At 38.5% G+C, this 17,055-nt stretch overlaps 1 protein-coding gene across 1 annotated transcript in view; it reads right to left on the bottom strand.

Annotated features, from left to right (window-relative positions):
- Nucleotides 1-14,074, bottom strand: part of LOC132309861 (uncharacterized) — an 18,205-nt gene extending 4,131 nt beyond the window's left edge. Inside the window, exon 1 of the mRNA XM_059808122.1 lies at nt 13,565-14,074. Within this exon, the coding sequence (XP_059664105.1) occupies nt 13,565-14,074 (510 nt within the window). The remainder of the gene's footprint in view (nt 1-13,564) is intronic.
- Nucleotides 14,075-17,055: the final 2,981 nt, after the last annotated feature.

Raw genomic sequence — 17,055 nt, 5'->3', positions numbered from 1 at the left:
ATAGTATAAGTGTTTAGTGGTTTTATAAATTTTAAAATATGGTGCCCACTTGACATTATTTCTAAACCTAAAGTATTGTGCATTATTTTGTGCAAACGCTCGGTCGCACCATAGTTTTGGCGCCGTTGCCGGGGATCTAACGGTTTTGAAGAATTGAATGAAACATTAGTTCTTTGTTGATTGTCTACTTTTAAGTCATTTTAATTTTTAATTTTTTTATTTGATTTGTCAATTAGGTACTTGAAGCAAAGTGGAGCAAACGCTGGACTTAGAAGTAATTAAAAAAAAATTCCCTAACTCACTCACTTTCAACTATTATTTAATTGGCATTAATGGTTTAAGTGTAATTGGTTTAGTTATTTGATTGGAGTTACTTGTTAGTTTTTTAATTATTTAATTGGCATTAATGGTTTAAGTGTAATTGGTTTAATTATTCTATGTGTGTCTTATTTTATGTGTGTCTTATTTGGTTTAATTGGGTTTACTAATTATTATTTTGTTCAATTAGATTATTTGTTAAGTATTTAATGGTAAATAGGGTAATTAGGTAAATACATCTAATTAGGGTTTTAATTACAGTATAAATTAGGGTTTTATATTATAGCCGTCGTAGGTTTCTACGTTAATTGGATGGGCCGGTTAGGATTGTGAGTTGGACTTAAATGATCCTAAGGTTTAGGAAAACTCTATAAGTATAAGGTAGACGTCTGTGTAGGGTTTTTTAAACAAAGCACACGTTTTGTGGAAGTGGAGAAGGAAAAACGCAGTTTTTCACATTCTGCCAAGGTTTGATCAAAGCTCCAATTCCGCTTCGTCCGTGGTCCGATCGAGCTGAATTTTGGAGGAGAGGTTCATGACTCAGTGACGCACAATCTGAACGGTAGAGATCAGAGTTTGACCTCGGGAACAGTGATTCGTACTCGTGAACAGTAACTAGGTCACACAGGTTTTTTCCATTCTACCCAGATTTCATCAAACATCCGATCTCGTTTCGTCCGTGGTCCGATCGAGCTGAATTTTGGAGGAGAGGTTCATGACTCAGTGATGCACAATCTGAATGGTGAAGATCAGAGTTTGACCTCGGGAATAGTGATTCGTAATCATGAACAGTAACTAGGTCGCACAGGTTTTTTTTCTATTCTGCCCAGATTTCATCAAACATCCGATCCCCCTTCGTCCGTGGTCCGATCGAGCTAAAATTTGGACGGTGGAGATCAGATTTTGAGTTCGGGAATAGTGTTTCGTACCCGTGAACAGTAACCGGGTTTTGGAACTCGCCGAGATTTTTTAAGAAAGACGACGTTGAAACTTTGAACAAAAGTTTCTGAGACAAGATTCTATCCTTACTCTTTCCCTTAGGCTTCATACTCTTTGCACTCTTAAATGATTTCAGGATTAATGAAGATTAAACCAAACTAAAATGATATCCGTTTTGCTATGAAACTGGTAGTTAAAGTAGTGTTGTATGCTTGTTCAACCTAGACTAAGCATGTTTGTGGATGCATTGTGGTTCTGTGGTTCACGTTTTTCCTTACCACTGCTAGTATAAATTATTGGAAGGATAGGTCTAGATGATAGCTATCTTAACTTCTGTAATAGTAACTGTTGGAACTTAAATACTAGGAGGATTTGAGTTTAACACTAGATCGGTTTTGTGGAACACTATAATTTGAGCATGTCTACATACATACTGTGAATATTGTTTTGATGCTTACATTATCACAGTTAGTATCAACTGTGGAGGTTAGGATTTTGTGATACATACCCTACATATCTGTATGTCATTTGTAAGGTGTTAAATGGAAGTTTTAATTAATTCTGTCTTTATATCAGACTAAAGGGAACAACTTAAATTGGGCATGTATATGTTGTTGTTGTGACCCTGTTTATCATTGCATATTTTATCACTGCTAACATTGAATGTTGGATGTTGAAATTTAGTTGATATATACTTAATTTATTGGTATTATTGACTACTGGAGGATTGGAAAGTAGGCACCGGTATGGGACGGTGGCACACTAAGGATGGGTTTGGTTTTTAAAACAATACCATTACCCACCTATTTGGAATAAGGATGGGATTAACTAAAAGTTAAGTCCCGTGGATTTGTATTGTCATGGCAACTACTTGTTGAGCGACAATACCAGGGATTTTGGATGGATTTTATATATGTACTGTTATGGTGCCTCGGTATGAGCTTGAGCCTTAGGACCGATGGCTAGGGAGCGTATATGCATCGGGATGTGTAGCTGGCTACGATGGTTAGATGTGTACCCTGTTTAGGTATAGGTACATATGCCCACTTCGTGTGCGTTTTAGCATGTTACCTCTATTCAGGTTGAGACCGGCCTGTAGTCCAGTGAGAGTCCTTTAGTGTGACTATATATATATATTTACGGACTATTAGCTATTGTTGAATTGTTTAGGATATACATGCGTATCGGGCCTCTGTTTGGATTGTAGTAGTATAGAACTTGTGCGTGGGCCTAACCCACTTCTATTTTTCAAGTACACGACAGTTCCAGGCTTAGACATGTTCGTGCTGAGCAGAGGTCTCTATTCACTCTTCCGACGATATAGGGCTCTCTCTATAGTTTTATTTCTGGACGTTTATTACAGTTGTTCTATCTTCCGTTTGGATGTTTAATAGGGGTCCACTAGAGATGGATTCCCAAGTTGTAAACTGATGGAGTTTTGGAGTTTGGGTTTGATGGATTTTAATAATTATAATATTTTGTGGATTCTATTTTTAGTTCCTTCCAGCTTTAATTTCATTTCTTAATTTATTTTGTATTCCATGTTCATTATAAAATATTAATTATTTGATATTCCCTCGGGTTTGGGCCTGGGCCTGATCAACCCGTGTCTCGGATCCGAGGGGTATCACAGTTGGTATCAGAGCACTCCAGGTTCAAGTGTCTCTAGGATGTTTTCGTATTAAGTCTTCCGCGTAGCGTTTTCTCTTGAATAGAGCTTAAGTTAGGATTCATCGTATTCCTTATGGTTCGTATAGAAAGGGTACTGACGTCTGTCTTTTCGTGTTAACAGATGGTTAACGCTAGAAATGGACAGAACATGCAAGGAACTAGGAAGGAAAGGAGAACGGCACGTAGGCAACAATATCTCCTACGGCGTTAGCAAATGGAGGAAGAGTAGCAAAGGCTTGGGTTTCAAGATGACATGGATCAGTTTCAGGAGGAACAGGAGAATGTTCAACAGACTCTGGACCAGGTCAGAGATCCATAGATTCCTCCTCATCTCAATGACCTCGTTGCTCGGGCTATAGAGGCTGGGGTAACAGCTGCACTTCGGAATCAGCCTCAGGTACAACCGGCACCTGTACCAGCACCAGTGGTTCAGACGGATTCTTGGGGAAAGGCTAGGAGCTCTTTCACAAAGGGGAGTCCACCTGTGTTCTCAGGCTCAACCGATGCGAGAGCAGTTCACCAGTGGAAACAGGACATTGAGCGTCATCTTCGTTTGGTTCAGTGCACGGAGGTTCAGAAGCAGATGTTTGCTACTTTTAAGCTAGTTGGGGATGCACTACAGTGGTGGGAGTCAGTTACCACCTCAGAGGAGAGGATGACATTGTCTTATGATGAGTTCAGTGCTCGCTTTGATGAGAAATATTTTCCCTATGCAGTCAGGGCAGCTATGAAGACTGAGTTTCTAAGTCTGCAGCAGGGAAACATGACAGTGGCGGAGTATGAGCAGCAATTCACATGCTTGTCTCTCTTTGCACCGGAGGAGGTGGATATAGAGGAGAAGAAGCGCAACAGTTTTGTCAAGGGACTGATGTGGTCTATCAAGAGAGCTATTACAGGTAGTCCAGCCTATACTACCTATGCTCAGGTGGTAGACGCCGCTCTACAACAGTATCAGTTGACTGTGGACATCAGACAGGCTCGTGGTGAGAAGCGGGGAGATAAAGACTCTACTAATCAGTCAACTGAAAAGGGGAATGGCAATGGTCACCGGCAGAATGACAAAGGCAAGTTCCAAGGACAACAGCCTTGGAAGAAGCATAAAAGTGGTTCAGATGCTCACCGGAATGGGGCACCTATTCAGAGACAACAGAATGGGGGACCACAGGCAGGACAGGGTCAGCCACAGGCTAACCGACAGAGGAGGCCATTTGGTACTTTCCAGGGTAGTTGTTACACTTGTGGAGAGTATGGTCATACCACTAGGCAGTGTCCTAAAGCAGAACAAGGACAGGGACAGAGACAGTATGTGCAGCAGGGACAGAGGGCGCCAGTGCCTCTACCAGCTTGTAATACCCCTAATTTTAAAAAGGATATCCCGGGGATTTTAATTTAGTAGTTAATTGCATTTTATTTGCTATTGTGTGATTAGTTGAATTAATTTGATTATTTAGTTGTTTAAGTGTTTTAATTAGTAAATTGATTTAATTGTTTTAATTTAATTGAGTTAATTGTTTTGAAAAGGATATCCCGGAGATTTTAATTTAGTAGTTAATTGCATTTTATTTGATTATGTGTGATTAGTTGAATTAATTTGATTATTTAGTTGTTTAAGTGTTTTAATTAGTAAATTGATTTAATTGTTTTAATTTAATTGAGTTAATTGTTTTGATTTAATTTCTTTAATTATAGTTAATTATTTAAGTGGTAAATTTATTTGTTTTGTTTAATTTGGTTTTCACGGGACTGTATGGGACACATATAGTTATATTAGGGTTTCAGTTTATAGCCGGCAATGTATATATCATAGGTCGGTTTATGGGCCAAGGAGGGCTCTGTCTCTATTAAACAAGGATTAGGGTTTGGGATTTGTACGCCTATATATATATACATGCTTCTTGGTATTAAGGATTGGAAAAAAAAGACTCTACTCGCGTAACATAAAAACAGAGACATACAGAGTGAGGTTTTGAGAGAACAGATTTTGTTTGGTGTGGGATTCGACGGGGATTTCAGGGTTGGACCTAGGAGAAGGGAAGGGCAGAGGTATTAGGAGGCTAGACACTGTTGCAGTGGTTACCGGACGTTGGGAAGATGGCGACAAGTTTTGAGTCCAAAACTTCAGGCAAGTTCTTTTCTTCCTCCTTCTCGTTGGCCTGTGTTCTGTGCACCTAGACATACTCTAGGGTTTTAATGGATCAATAATTGAATTAAGTATGTTTTTATATGTCAATTTAACCTTATCTTTGCCTTGAATAAATTCGGTGATGGGTTTTTGAAAGTTCATTACAGTAGTTGTTTTTCCTAAGCATGATTTGTCTGTGGAACTTGTAGTTTTTGTTTTTGATTTCAACTGTTGTAAACACTCCATGGGGATTATACTAGACATAGTTAGGACCCTTGGGAACAGTCTAAAACTAAATAGAATGGGTGGGAAGCGGCCGGCGTTGAAGAAGAAGGTCACAGAAGTCACAGACGGACAGACGGCTCTCAGAGAGGGAGAGAGCCGGCTCCATGGAGGAGGGAGCCGGCTCCCCCCTAGTGTAGAGCCGGCTCTAGGAGGTGTAGAGCCGGCTCTACCCAAGTAGAGCAGGCTCCAATAAAAATTGGAGCTAGCTCCACCTTTGTTCATAACCTGTTCTCGCTCAGTTTGCTTCCGGAAGGTATTTAATGCACTGTTTGAAGCTGTTGTGTGTTTGAACTGTTAAAAAAAATATATTGGGACTTGCCATAGTGATTAAGAAGTTAACTTTGGGTATTAATAGAACTTTTAATTGATTAAAGTTTACCTCTAAATTAACGGAACAAACTGTATAAAATTTATGCACATTGTACACGATTAAGGGATGGAAGAAGACTTAATTGCTCAAGCTTATTTTTGAGCATTCCAGTGGGATCTAAAATGTTTATAAATTGTTCTAAATACATTATAGGGTCATTGATGTATTGAAGTTGACCTATGCATGCTTTGGAGGCTAATTGTTGAAATAGTAAATACTTTCTGCAATGATATGAATTATCGTTTGGATTTTTAATTGCTAGAACATCAAATATCTTCCTGCAATTAGTTGGATAATGTTTTGGAATGTAAATTACTAAATTATGATTTCTATATTGTAATTGGCATTGATATGGAGGATTATATGCACCGGTATGGGACGGTGGCATACTAGGGATGGTTTAGCTTCAAAACGCTAAGACCTAACCTAATGGATTAATGGAATGGATTGTAAGATATCGAATCCTAATTGTGACTAAGTCAGGTCAGCTGTAACCAAGTTGGATGACTTCCTGGATTAACGGAAGGTAGTTAAGCCATATCAACTGAATAAGTTGAGTGACTAACTAGTTGGTTTATTGTAAGTCAGTTTAATAAATAGTTGAACTGCTTACCCCGGATTTGGACGGACTTTATATATGTGTTTATGGTACCACGAGTTGAGCTTGAGTCTCAGACTCGTTGGTTAGGGTGCGTATATGCAGTGGATGCGTAGCTGGTTATAATAGGTTGAGGTGTACCCTGTTAGGTCTAGGTACTCATGCCTACCTTTGGGTGCGTATTCTCATGTTGCCTTCTATTCAGGTTGAGACCCCTATTATAGACTAGTGAATGTCCCTTAGTGTGGATATATTTATACATATAGACTAGATAGATATTGTGAGGTGTCTACGGTGTATCTGCGTATCGGGTCACTGTATGGATTGCAGTTAGATTAGAACTTGCTCGTGGGTCTGACCCACTCCTTTATTATTCTTTTCAGGTACAGGACGGTTTCAACCTTAGAGCTTGATCATGCTTGTCGAGGACAGTCTCACTTTCATCGGATTACGTAGGACTTCCCCCGATGTTTCTAGTATTATCTATTTTCAGTTTCAGTTTTAGTTGAATTTTTAGTTAGGGGTCCATCAGTGGATTCCCAAGTTGTAACTTTGAAGTTTTGGAGGATTGGAGTTTTAAATTTTCAGTTACACATGGAGAATTTTACTATTATTATTTCTTTCAGTTTTATTCTATCTTTATTGGTTTTGTCATCTGTGTTCGTTTTAAAATACTTTAATTGTTTGATATTCCTTAGGGTTTGGGCGTGGGTCTGATCAACCCGTGTCTCGAATCCGAGGGGTATCACACAGCTCCACAGGTTTCACGGATTCAGGGACAGACACATCTGGCTTTACCGGCACCGCCGCAGACTCAGGGACAGACACCACAGCAGTTGCATTATGGCAGGGTGTATAACCCCATGCCACAGGATGTTCAGGCACCTCAGACTATTGAGGGTAAGTTTCTTATTCATGGTTTGCATGGACGTGTTTTATTTGATACGGGTGCTACACACTCATTTGTAGTTAGGACTTTTGTTGCTTTGTCTGGGATGAGGACGAGGGTATGCACTAGACCTCAAGGTATTTCTACACCATTGGATGATACAGCTATTATACATGAGAGTGATGGGCCTGTGACACTAGATATTGGCAGACTCAGATTTCTAGCCAATCTATTGGTCTTGGACATGCATACTTATGATGTGATACTTGGGATGGATTGGTTGTCTCACTACCATGCCCAAGTTGTTTGTTTTGATAGATCTATTATTTTTACCATACCTGGTCAGGATATGTATGTAGTAGCTATGCCACGTTCTAAATGGGGCGGTAGCACCTATTTGTTCCATGTGGAGGAAGAAAATGAGGAGGGGATTACTGTGTCATTGGATAACATACCGATTGTACAGGATTTCCCGGATGTATTTCAGGAGATTCCAGGGTTGCCACCTAGTCGCGAGATCAATTTTGTGATATACTTAGCTCCAGGCACTGCGCCTATTGCTAGGCCACCCTATAGGATGGCACCGGTAGAGATGAGAGAGCTGAGGGATCAGATTCAGCAGTTACTCATCCAGGGTTTTATTCGTAGGAGTACATCACCTTGGGGAGCACCGGTTCTGTTTGTAAAGAAGAAGGATGGTTCGCTTCGTCTGTGTATAGAATACAGGGAGTTGAACAAGGTTACGATTCGTAACAAGTATCCTTTGCCCAGGATTGATCACTTGTTTGATCAGTTAAAGGGAGCCACATATTTCTCCAAGATTGATCTGCGTTCTGGGTATCATCAGCTGAGGGTCAGGGAGTAGGATGTTCCTAAGACAGCATTTCTCACGCGATATGGTTCTTATAAGTTTCGAGTTATGCCGTTTGGGACGATTAATGCACCTGCAGTATTCATGGACTTAATGAATAGAGTCTTCCAGGCTTATTTGGATCAGTTTGTTATTGTCTTTATTAATGACATCTTGATCTATTCTCGGTCGGAGGACGATCATGCTAGACATCTTCGCATAATCTTGCAGACGCTTCGTGAGCACCAGTTATATGCCAAGTTCGAGAAGTGTGAATTTTGGCAGCGGGAGGTGAAATTTCTGGGTCACGTGGTGTCAGAAAAGGGGATAGCAGTGGATCCGGCCAAGGTTTCAGCGGTGGTTGAGTGGGGACAGCCTATATCACCTACTGAGATTCGGAGTTTTCTCAGTTTGGCAGGATATTACAGGAGATTCATCTAGGGGTTCTCCAAGATAGCAGGACCACTCACTCATCTGACCAAGAAGGGTGTACAGTTCGTGTGGGATGAACACTGTCAGCGAGCTTTTGATGAGCTGAAAAGGAAGCTGACTTCTGCACCGGTTCTGGCTACTCCGCAGAGCGGGATAGAGTATCTTGTTTACACGGATGCTTCGTTGCAGGGTCTTGGATGTGTATTGATGCAGGAGGAGCGACCGATTTCTTATGGATCTCGGAAACTTAAGCCTCATGAGCTTAATTATCCAACACATGATTTGGAGTTGGCAGCAGTGGTCTTTGCCTTGCGTATTTGGAGGCATTATCTGTTGGGTGAGTCCTTCAGATTATTTAGTGATCACAAGAGTCTGCAGTACTTGTTCACTCAGCGGGAGCTAAATATGAGACAGCGCAGGTGGTCGGAGTTTGTAAAAGACTATTATTTTTCTATACAGTACCATCCAGGGAAAGCGAATGTAGTGGCGGATGCACTCAGTCGCCGACCTGTTGGTAGTCTTTTTGCTCTATTCACTACTGAGTGGAATGCTTTAAAGAGTGTGGATGAGTTATCGGATGCTTTTATGGCTTGCATGGTGGTTACACCTTCCATCATTCGCAAGGTTTTACAAGCACAACTCACCGATCAGCAGTGTGTCGACAAGGTCGCAGAGATAGCTTCCGGAGAGGTTCCATTCTACTATGTTGGGGCTGATGGAGGTTTAAGGTACAAGGGACGGTTAGTGGTACCTTCTGCTGATAATTTGAGGAAGGATGTGATGACTGAGACTCATCACTCTGAGTTCTCTGTTCATCCAGGAGGTGATAAGATGTATCAAGATATGAAGTAGCAGTTTTGGTGGGCAGGTATGAAGAGGGACATTGCTCTTTTTGTTTCTCAATGTAGTACTTGTCAGATGGTTAAGATTGATCATCAGAGGCTGCTAGGAGCTCTACAGCCACTACCAATTTCGGAGTGGAAATGAGAGAGCATATCTATAGATTTTGTGGAAGGGTTGCCAAATTCTTTCAAAGGGCATAATTCCATATGGGTCATTGTGGATAGGTTGACCAAGTCAGCTCATTTCTTGCCTATTTGCACTGACTACACTTCGGAGCAGTTGGCGAGGCTTTACATTTCAGAGATTGTGAAGCTACATGGCATTCCATTGTCTATTATATCGGACAGGGATTCGAGCTTTGTATCTGGATTTTGGAAGAGTTTTCAGCAGGCTTTAGGTACGGAGTTACACCTTAGTACTGCTTATCATCCTCAGACTGACGGATAGACTGAGAGGGTGAATCGGATTATGGAAGATATGCTTCGGTCGTGTGTTCTAGATTTCAAGGGCCACTGGGAGGAATATTTGCCACTTGTGGAGTTTGCTTATAACAATAGTTTCCAGAAGACTATTGGTATGGCACCATTTGAGGCATTGTACGGTCGACCGTGTCGGTCACCTGTTTGTTGGATGGAGGTTGGAGAGAATCGATTCTTAGGTCCTGAGTTCATCAAGGATACCTCTGAAAAGATTACTCTTATTCGAGATCGCATGCGTACTGCCCAAAGTAGGCAGAAGAGCTATACTGATCGTCGTACTCGGGCTTTGGAGTTTCAGGTTGGGGATCAGATTCTACTCAAAGTGTCTCCTATGAAGGGTGTTATGCGCTTTGGGAAGAAAGGGAAGTTGTCACCGCGATTTGTTGGTCCATTCATGATTACAGATCGCATTGGAGCTGTTGCTTATCGGTTGGCACTTCCGGATACTTTGGATCGCGTCCACAACGTGTTTCATGTTTCCATGTTGCGGAAATCTCTTCGAGATGAGGATCGGTATCAGCATATCGATGTTGGGGAGATTGCGTTGCAGCTGGATGCAACTTATTTAGAGCCACCGTGTCGTATTGTCGACCGACGAGATCAGATTCTTCGTAATAAGGTTATTCCTTTGGTTCGTGTTCAGTGGAGTCATCACAATGAGTCTGAGTCCACTTGGGAACGAAAGGATGTCATTCGCTCACGGTTTCCTGAAATATTGGAAGAAGGTAAGAGTGAATTCCGAGGACGGAATTCCTTTTGTTAAGGGGGAAGAATGTAATACCCCTAATTTTAAAAAGGATATTCTTAGTATTTAATGATATTTAATTTATTATTTAAGTGCATTTTATTTGATTATGTGTCATTATTTTTTTTATTAAGTGCTTAATTGTTTTCTTTTGTGGTGATTTAATTTATTTCTTTTGTGGTGATTTAATTTATTTAAATGATATTTATTTTTAGTATTTGATTGGAATTACTTGCTAGTGTTTTAATTATTTAATTGGCATTAATGGGTTAAGTGTAATTGGTTTAGTTATTTGATTGGAATTACTTGTTAGTGTTTTAATTATTTAATTGGCATTAATGGTTTAAGTGTAATTGGTTTAATTATTTTATGTGTGTCTTATTTTATGTGTGTCTTATTTGGTTTAATTGGGTTTACTAATTATTATTTTGTTCAATTAGATTATTTGTTAAGTATTTGATGGTGAATAGGGTAATTAGGTAAATACATCTAACTAGGGTTTTAATTACAGTATAAATTAGGATTTTATATTATAGCCGTCGTAGGTTTCTACGTTAATTGGATGGGCCGGTTAGGATTGTGAGTTGGACTTAAATGAACCTAGGGTTTAGGAAAACTCTATAAGTATAAGGTAGACGTCTGTGTAGGGTTTTTTAAACAAAGCACACGTTTTGTGGAAGTGGAGAAGGAAAAACGCAGTTTTTCACATTCTGCCAAGGTTTGATCAAAGCTCCGATCCCGCTTCGTCCGTGGTCCGATCGAGCTGAATTTTGGAGGAGAGGTTTACGACTCAGTAACGCACAATCTGAATGGTGGGGATCAGAGTTTGACCTCGGGAACAGTGATTCGTACTCGTGAACAGTAACTGGGTCACATAGGTTTTTTCCATTCTGCCCAGATTTCATCAAACATTCGATCTCACTTCGTCCGTGGTCCGATCGAGCTGAATTTTGGAGGAGAGGTTCATGACTTAGTGACGCACAATCGGAACGATGGAGATCAGAGTTTAACCTCAGGAACAGTGATTCGTACTCGTGAACAGTAACTGGGTCGCACAGGTTTTTTTTTCCATTCTGCCCAGGTTTCATCAAACATCCGATCCTGCTTCGTCCATGGTCCGATCGAGTTAAAATTTGGAGGATAGGTTCAAGACTCAGTGTCGCACAATCTGAACGGTGGAGATCAGATTTTGAGTTTAGGAATAGTGTTTCGTACCCGTGAACAGTAACCGGGTTTTGGAACTCGCCGGGATTTTTTAAGAAGACGACGTTGAAACTTTGAACAAAAGTTTCTAAGGCAAGATTCTATCCTTACTCTTTCCCTTAGGCTTCATACTCTTTGCACTCTTAAATGATTTCAGGATTAATGAAGATTAAACCAAACTAAAATGATATCTGTTTTGCTATGAAACTGGTAGTTACAGTAGTATTGTATGCTTGTTCAACCTAGACTAAGCATGTTTGTGGATGCATTGTGGTTCTGTGGTTCACATTTTTCCTTACCACTGCTAGTATAAATTATTGGAAGGATGGGTCTAGATGATAGCTATCTTAACTTCTGTAATAGTAACTGTTGGAACTTAAATACTAGGAGGATTTGAGTTTAACACTAGATCGGTTTTGTGGAACACTATAATTTGAGCATGTCTACATACATACTGTGAATATTATTTTGATGCTTACATTATCACAGTTAGTATCAACTGTGGAGGTTAGGATTTTGTGATACATACCCTACATATCTGTATGTCATTTGTAAGGTGTTAAATGGAAGTTTTAATTAATTCTGTCTTTATATCAGACTAAAGGGAACAACTTAAATTGGGCATGTATATATTGTTGTTGTGACTTTGTTTATCAATGCTTATTTTATCACTACTAACATTGAATGTTGGATGTTGAAATTTAGTTGATATATACTTGATTTATTGGTATTATTGACTACTGGAGGATTGGAAAGTAGGCACCGGTATGGGACGGTGGCACACTAAGGATGGGTTTGGTTTTTAAAACAATACCATTACCCACCTACTTGGAATAAGGATGGGATTAACTAAAAGTTAAGTCCCGTGGATTTGTATTGTCATGGAAACTACTTGTTGAGCTGCAATACCTGGGATTTTGGATGGATTTTATATATGTACTGTTCTGGTGCCTCGGTATGAGCTTAAGCCTCAGGACCGATGGCTAGGGAGCGTATATGCATCGGGATGTGTAGCTGGCTACGATGGTTGGAGGTGTACCCTGTTTAGGTATAGGTACATATGCCCACTTCGTGTGCGTTTTAGCATGTTACCTCTATTCAGGTTGAGACCGGCCTATAATCCAGTGAGAGTCCTTTAGTGTGACTATATATATATATTTACGGACTATTAGTTATTGTTGAATTGTTTAGGATGTACATGCGTATCGGTCCTCTGTTTGGATTGTAGTAGTATAGAACTTGCGCGTGGGCTTGACCCACTTCTATTTTTCAGGTACACGACAGTTCCAGGCTTAGACGTGTTCGTGCTGAGCAGAGGTCTTTATTCATTCTTCCGACGATGTAGGGCTCTCTCTATAGTTTTATTTCTGGACGTTTATTACAGTTGTTCTATCTTCCGTTTGGATGTTTAATAGGGGTCCACTAGAGATGGATTCCCAAGTTGTAAACTGATGGAGTTTTGGAGTTTGGGTTTGATGGATTTTAATAATTATAATATTTTGCGGATTCTATTTTTAGTTCCTTTCAGCTTTAATTTCATTTCTTAATTTATTTTGTATTCCGTGTTCATTATAAAATATTAATTGTTTGATATTCCCTCGGGTTTGGGCCTGGGCCTGATCAACCCGTGTCTTGGATCCGAGGGGTATCACACCTCCCCTCCTTGGTGGAGGTTTCTCAATGACCAATGGTTCAACTAATTGACATGTCCTTGAGTTATGACCACTTTCCTTACATTTTGAACATTTTACATATTCATTTGACCTACTAAGCTTGGTTACACCCTTTGTATGGTGGTCATCATTCTTCTTATTCCTAACCTTCTTTGGTCTACCAGTGGGTTTCCTATAGTATAGTGGAAGTAATGGGTGAATGGGGTCTGTTTTCATCAACCTCCCCATTGGAATTGGCAAGATTATACCAGCATAGGACTTCAAATAGGCTTCTCTGTGGTAGTATGGGTGAACGTATGCTTCAAGAGAGTCCCTCTTGGTAAATATGCATGTTACGGCATGCCTACAAGGGATACTAGTCACATTCCAGACCCTCCAACTGCATGATTTATTCTCAATGTCAACTGCCTCACTAATGCCATAGCATTGTACCTCATATTTTTTATCACCAGCATATTGCACATTACACATTCTAGCTTGAAGTTTAACTTTATTCAAATGATTTTGTACTTCTGGACATAATAACTCACCCTGTGCTAGCATCCATTCTCTCTTGCATTGGAACCTTAGCATTAGGTGTCTTCTAATCCACTCCAACATGATTATGATTGGCTTATCCCTTGCTTCAACAAGAACTGCATTCCAACTCTCACACATGTTGTTAATGAGCATATCATTTTTTGAAATATTCAACTGGCACTTTCCTCAACCATTCATAAGCATCAACATTCAAGTCCCTTAATTTCCTCATATGTTGTTCAAAATCTGCATCTGTATAAGACCTTGCTGCCTCCCATAACTCATTTTTCAGTTGCTGTCCTTTGAATCTGAGCTTGAAATTCTCATACAAATGCCTCACACAAAATCTGTGGTCTGAACCTTCCATCATGTGATCAAAGGTTTCTACTAAACCCTGTATATGAGATAAAATACCAGAATATTTATGTTAATAGAAACAACATCAACTTGTTAAAAACATTAATTAAATAGTAAAACACAATTGCAAACTGAGAATATGTACCTTCTGTCTATCATTTATGAAAGTTGTACCGTGGTAGGACCCTATAACATCAATCAATTCTCCCATAAACCACTCCCAATAATCTCTTGTCTCAGCCTCCACTATTGCAATTACAACTGGAAAAATTTGGCCATTCCCATCATTTGACACTACACTCAATAGATGACCACCATATGGCCCTTTTAGAAAGCAACCATCCACACCAATTAGGGGCCTACAACCTTCTTTAAAACCAGTTTTCATTGCTGAATAACATATAAAAACCCTTTGAAACCTTTTCTCATTCTCAACACCAGTGGGCTCAGTTTGTAGTTTAACAACACTGCCAAGGTTTGTTCACAAGATCAAACTACAATAATCCCTCATTTTTTCATACTGTTTTACAACATTTCCCTCAATCAATTCTAATGCCTTCCTCTTAGCCCTATACACTTTGTGTTTAGATACATCAATGTCTAAATCAGATGCAATATTGGTCCTAAGTGTACTTAAAGGCATCTTTGGGTTAATTCTCAATTGTTCTTAGTATCTGTTTGCTAAATAGGAAGATGATGCTTGTGCATTGGTGTGAAACCAAAGGCAGTTTGTGTGTTCTGATACATATGTCTTAACAACTAAGCAATTTTCATCTTCTGGTTTGCTTGCATATATCCTTCAACCACATTCAGCCTTGCATACTGCATTTACCCTATCTCCATCATTTCTTGTGAATTTTATATCAAACTTGTTCTTCAATGTTGTTTCCCTTAATGCCAACCTAAAATCTTCAGCTGACCCAAATTTCATGCCTACTTCTAGTTCCTTTTCCCCCAAATCCCTTGAGGGAATAAACTCTTGCTGCATAGAACCACTGTCAAATCCATCATCATCAGATCCACATAAACTTATTAACTCATCATTTTGACAATTTGGGCTAGACACATGAGCAATGAGGGTTTGGTGTATTGCATTGTCCCACCCTAATTCACTATCTGAACCTAATTCACCATCTAACCTGCCACATTTTCTACATTGCTCAACAAAGGTACAACAATGTAAAGTTTCACTTTACTACTTTCCCTATGGGCTTCATGGTCATAAAACATTCTAAATACATCTAGGTTACACTTGACTTCTCTAAAGCTTTGTCACTCATAGGGTACTTTGTAAAAAACTTCACTGATATCCTCATATCCTAACTTACTTGCCATCCCTTGAATCTCAATCACTGACATCAAGTCAGGGTCTACTTTCTCAAAGTGTGAGATATTTCCTCTTAGGTATGTCATAGGGGGTGATTTCTCAAAAATACCCCCATGATGAAGTTCAATTGTGTAAAGACCATCCATCTACAATAACAAATTACAATGACAAATATGGGGGGTATTAGTTGAAACAATACCAAATTTTAGATACCAAAAGTGCAAAATTAAAGTAAATAAAATTTTAATATTGAGGCAAAATTAATAACAGTGGCACAAGCAAAAAATTTAGATACAATAAACAAATTAATATATAGTACTAACAGAAAATTTAGATACCATAGAGTGCTTACAAGGTTATCACAGTGTTAAGGCAAAATTAAGGTAAATCAAATTTTAATAATGAGGCAAAATTAATAACAGTGGCACAAACAAAAAATTTAGATACCATAAACAAATTAATATATAGTACTAACAAAAAATTTAGATACCATAGAGTGCTTACAAGGTTATCATAGTGTTAAGGCAAAATTAATAACAGTGGCACAAACAAAAAATTTAGATACCATAAACAAATTAATATATAGTGTTAACAGAAAATTTAGATACCATAAAGTGCTTACAAGGTTATCACAGTGTTAAGGCAAAATTAAGGTAAATCAAATTTTAATATTGAGACAAAATTAATAACAGTGTGTAATACCCCTAATTTAAAAAGGATAGTCTAAGTATTATTTTAATAGTTTTAATTGCATTTAATTATTTAGTTGTTTTTTTGGCTAATTGTTTACTTGTTTAATTGATTTAATTATTTGTTTAAATTGAATTGAATGTGATGATGTGTATTTATTTAGGAATTTAATTGTTTTATTTTTATTTTTATTTTATTTATTTTATTTTTATATTTTTAAGGAATTGGATATGGATAGTAGTAATTGACCAATCAATTGGGCTCCATGGACTACTTGGATAAGGGGTTTAATGGGTACGGATGATTACCTATGTATATGTATATTTAATAAATAAATAAATATATATATATATGTAAGGAAAGTCCCTTTAATAATAATCTGATATATATTTATATATTATATATAAAAAGGGGTACACATATATTATACGTAACATATATTTAGTTACCTTTTTAGTATTTAAATTTTATTTTATTTTATTTTTATTTCATTTTAGTTTGTCTTAGAATGGGAAAAGGATTAGGGTTATTTTAGTTGCCTATAAATATATAACTATAGAGTTGTGAAAGAGGTTAGAAAATATATCACGTACTATATTTTAGAGAGAGAAAGAAGGAAAAGGAAGGAAGAGAAAAAGGAAGAAGGAGGCTAGGGTTTTTATCAAATCGCTAAAGGCAAGTTTTAAATTTTCTCTTCTCCTTTGATTCATACTCTATGCATGCTAGATTAATTCTAGGTTCTTTA

Source organism: Cornus florida, unplaced genomic scaffold (genome assembly GCF_030987335.1).
Source record: "Cornus florida cultivar Cherokee Brave unplaced genomic scaffold, ASM3098733v1 CherokeeBrave_3.0.0_Hap2_Chr05, whole genome shotgun sequence".
Classification (NCBI taxonomy): Eukaryota; Viridiplantae; Streptophyta; class Magnoliopsida; order Cornales; family Cornaceae; genus Cornus; species Cornus florida.
Note: the sequence above shows the minus strand (reverse complement) of the source record. Positions and strands in the feature narration are given on the sequence as shown.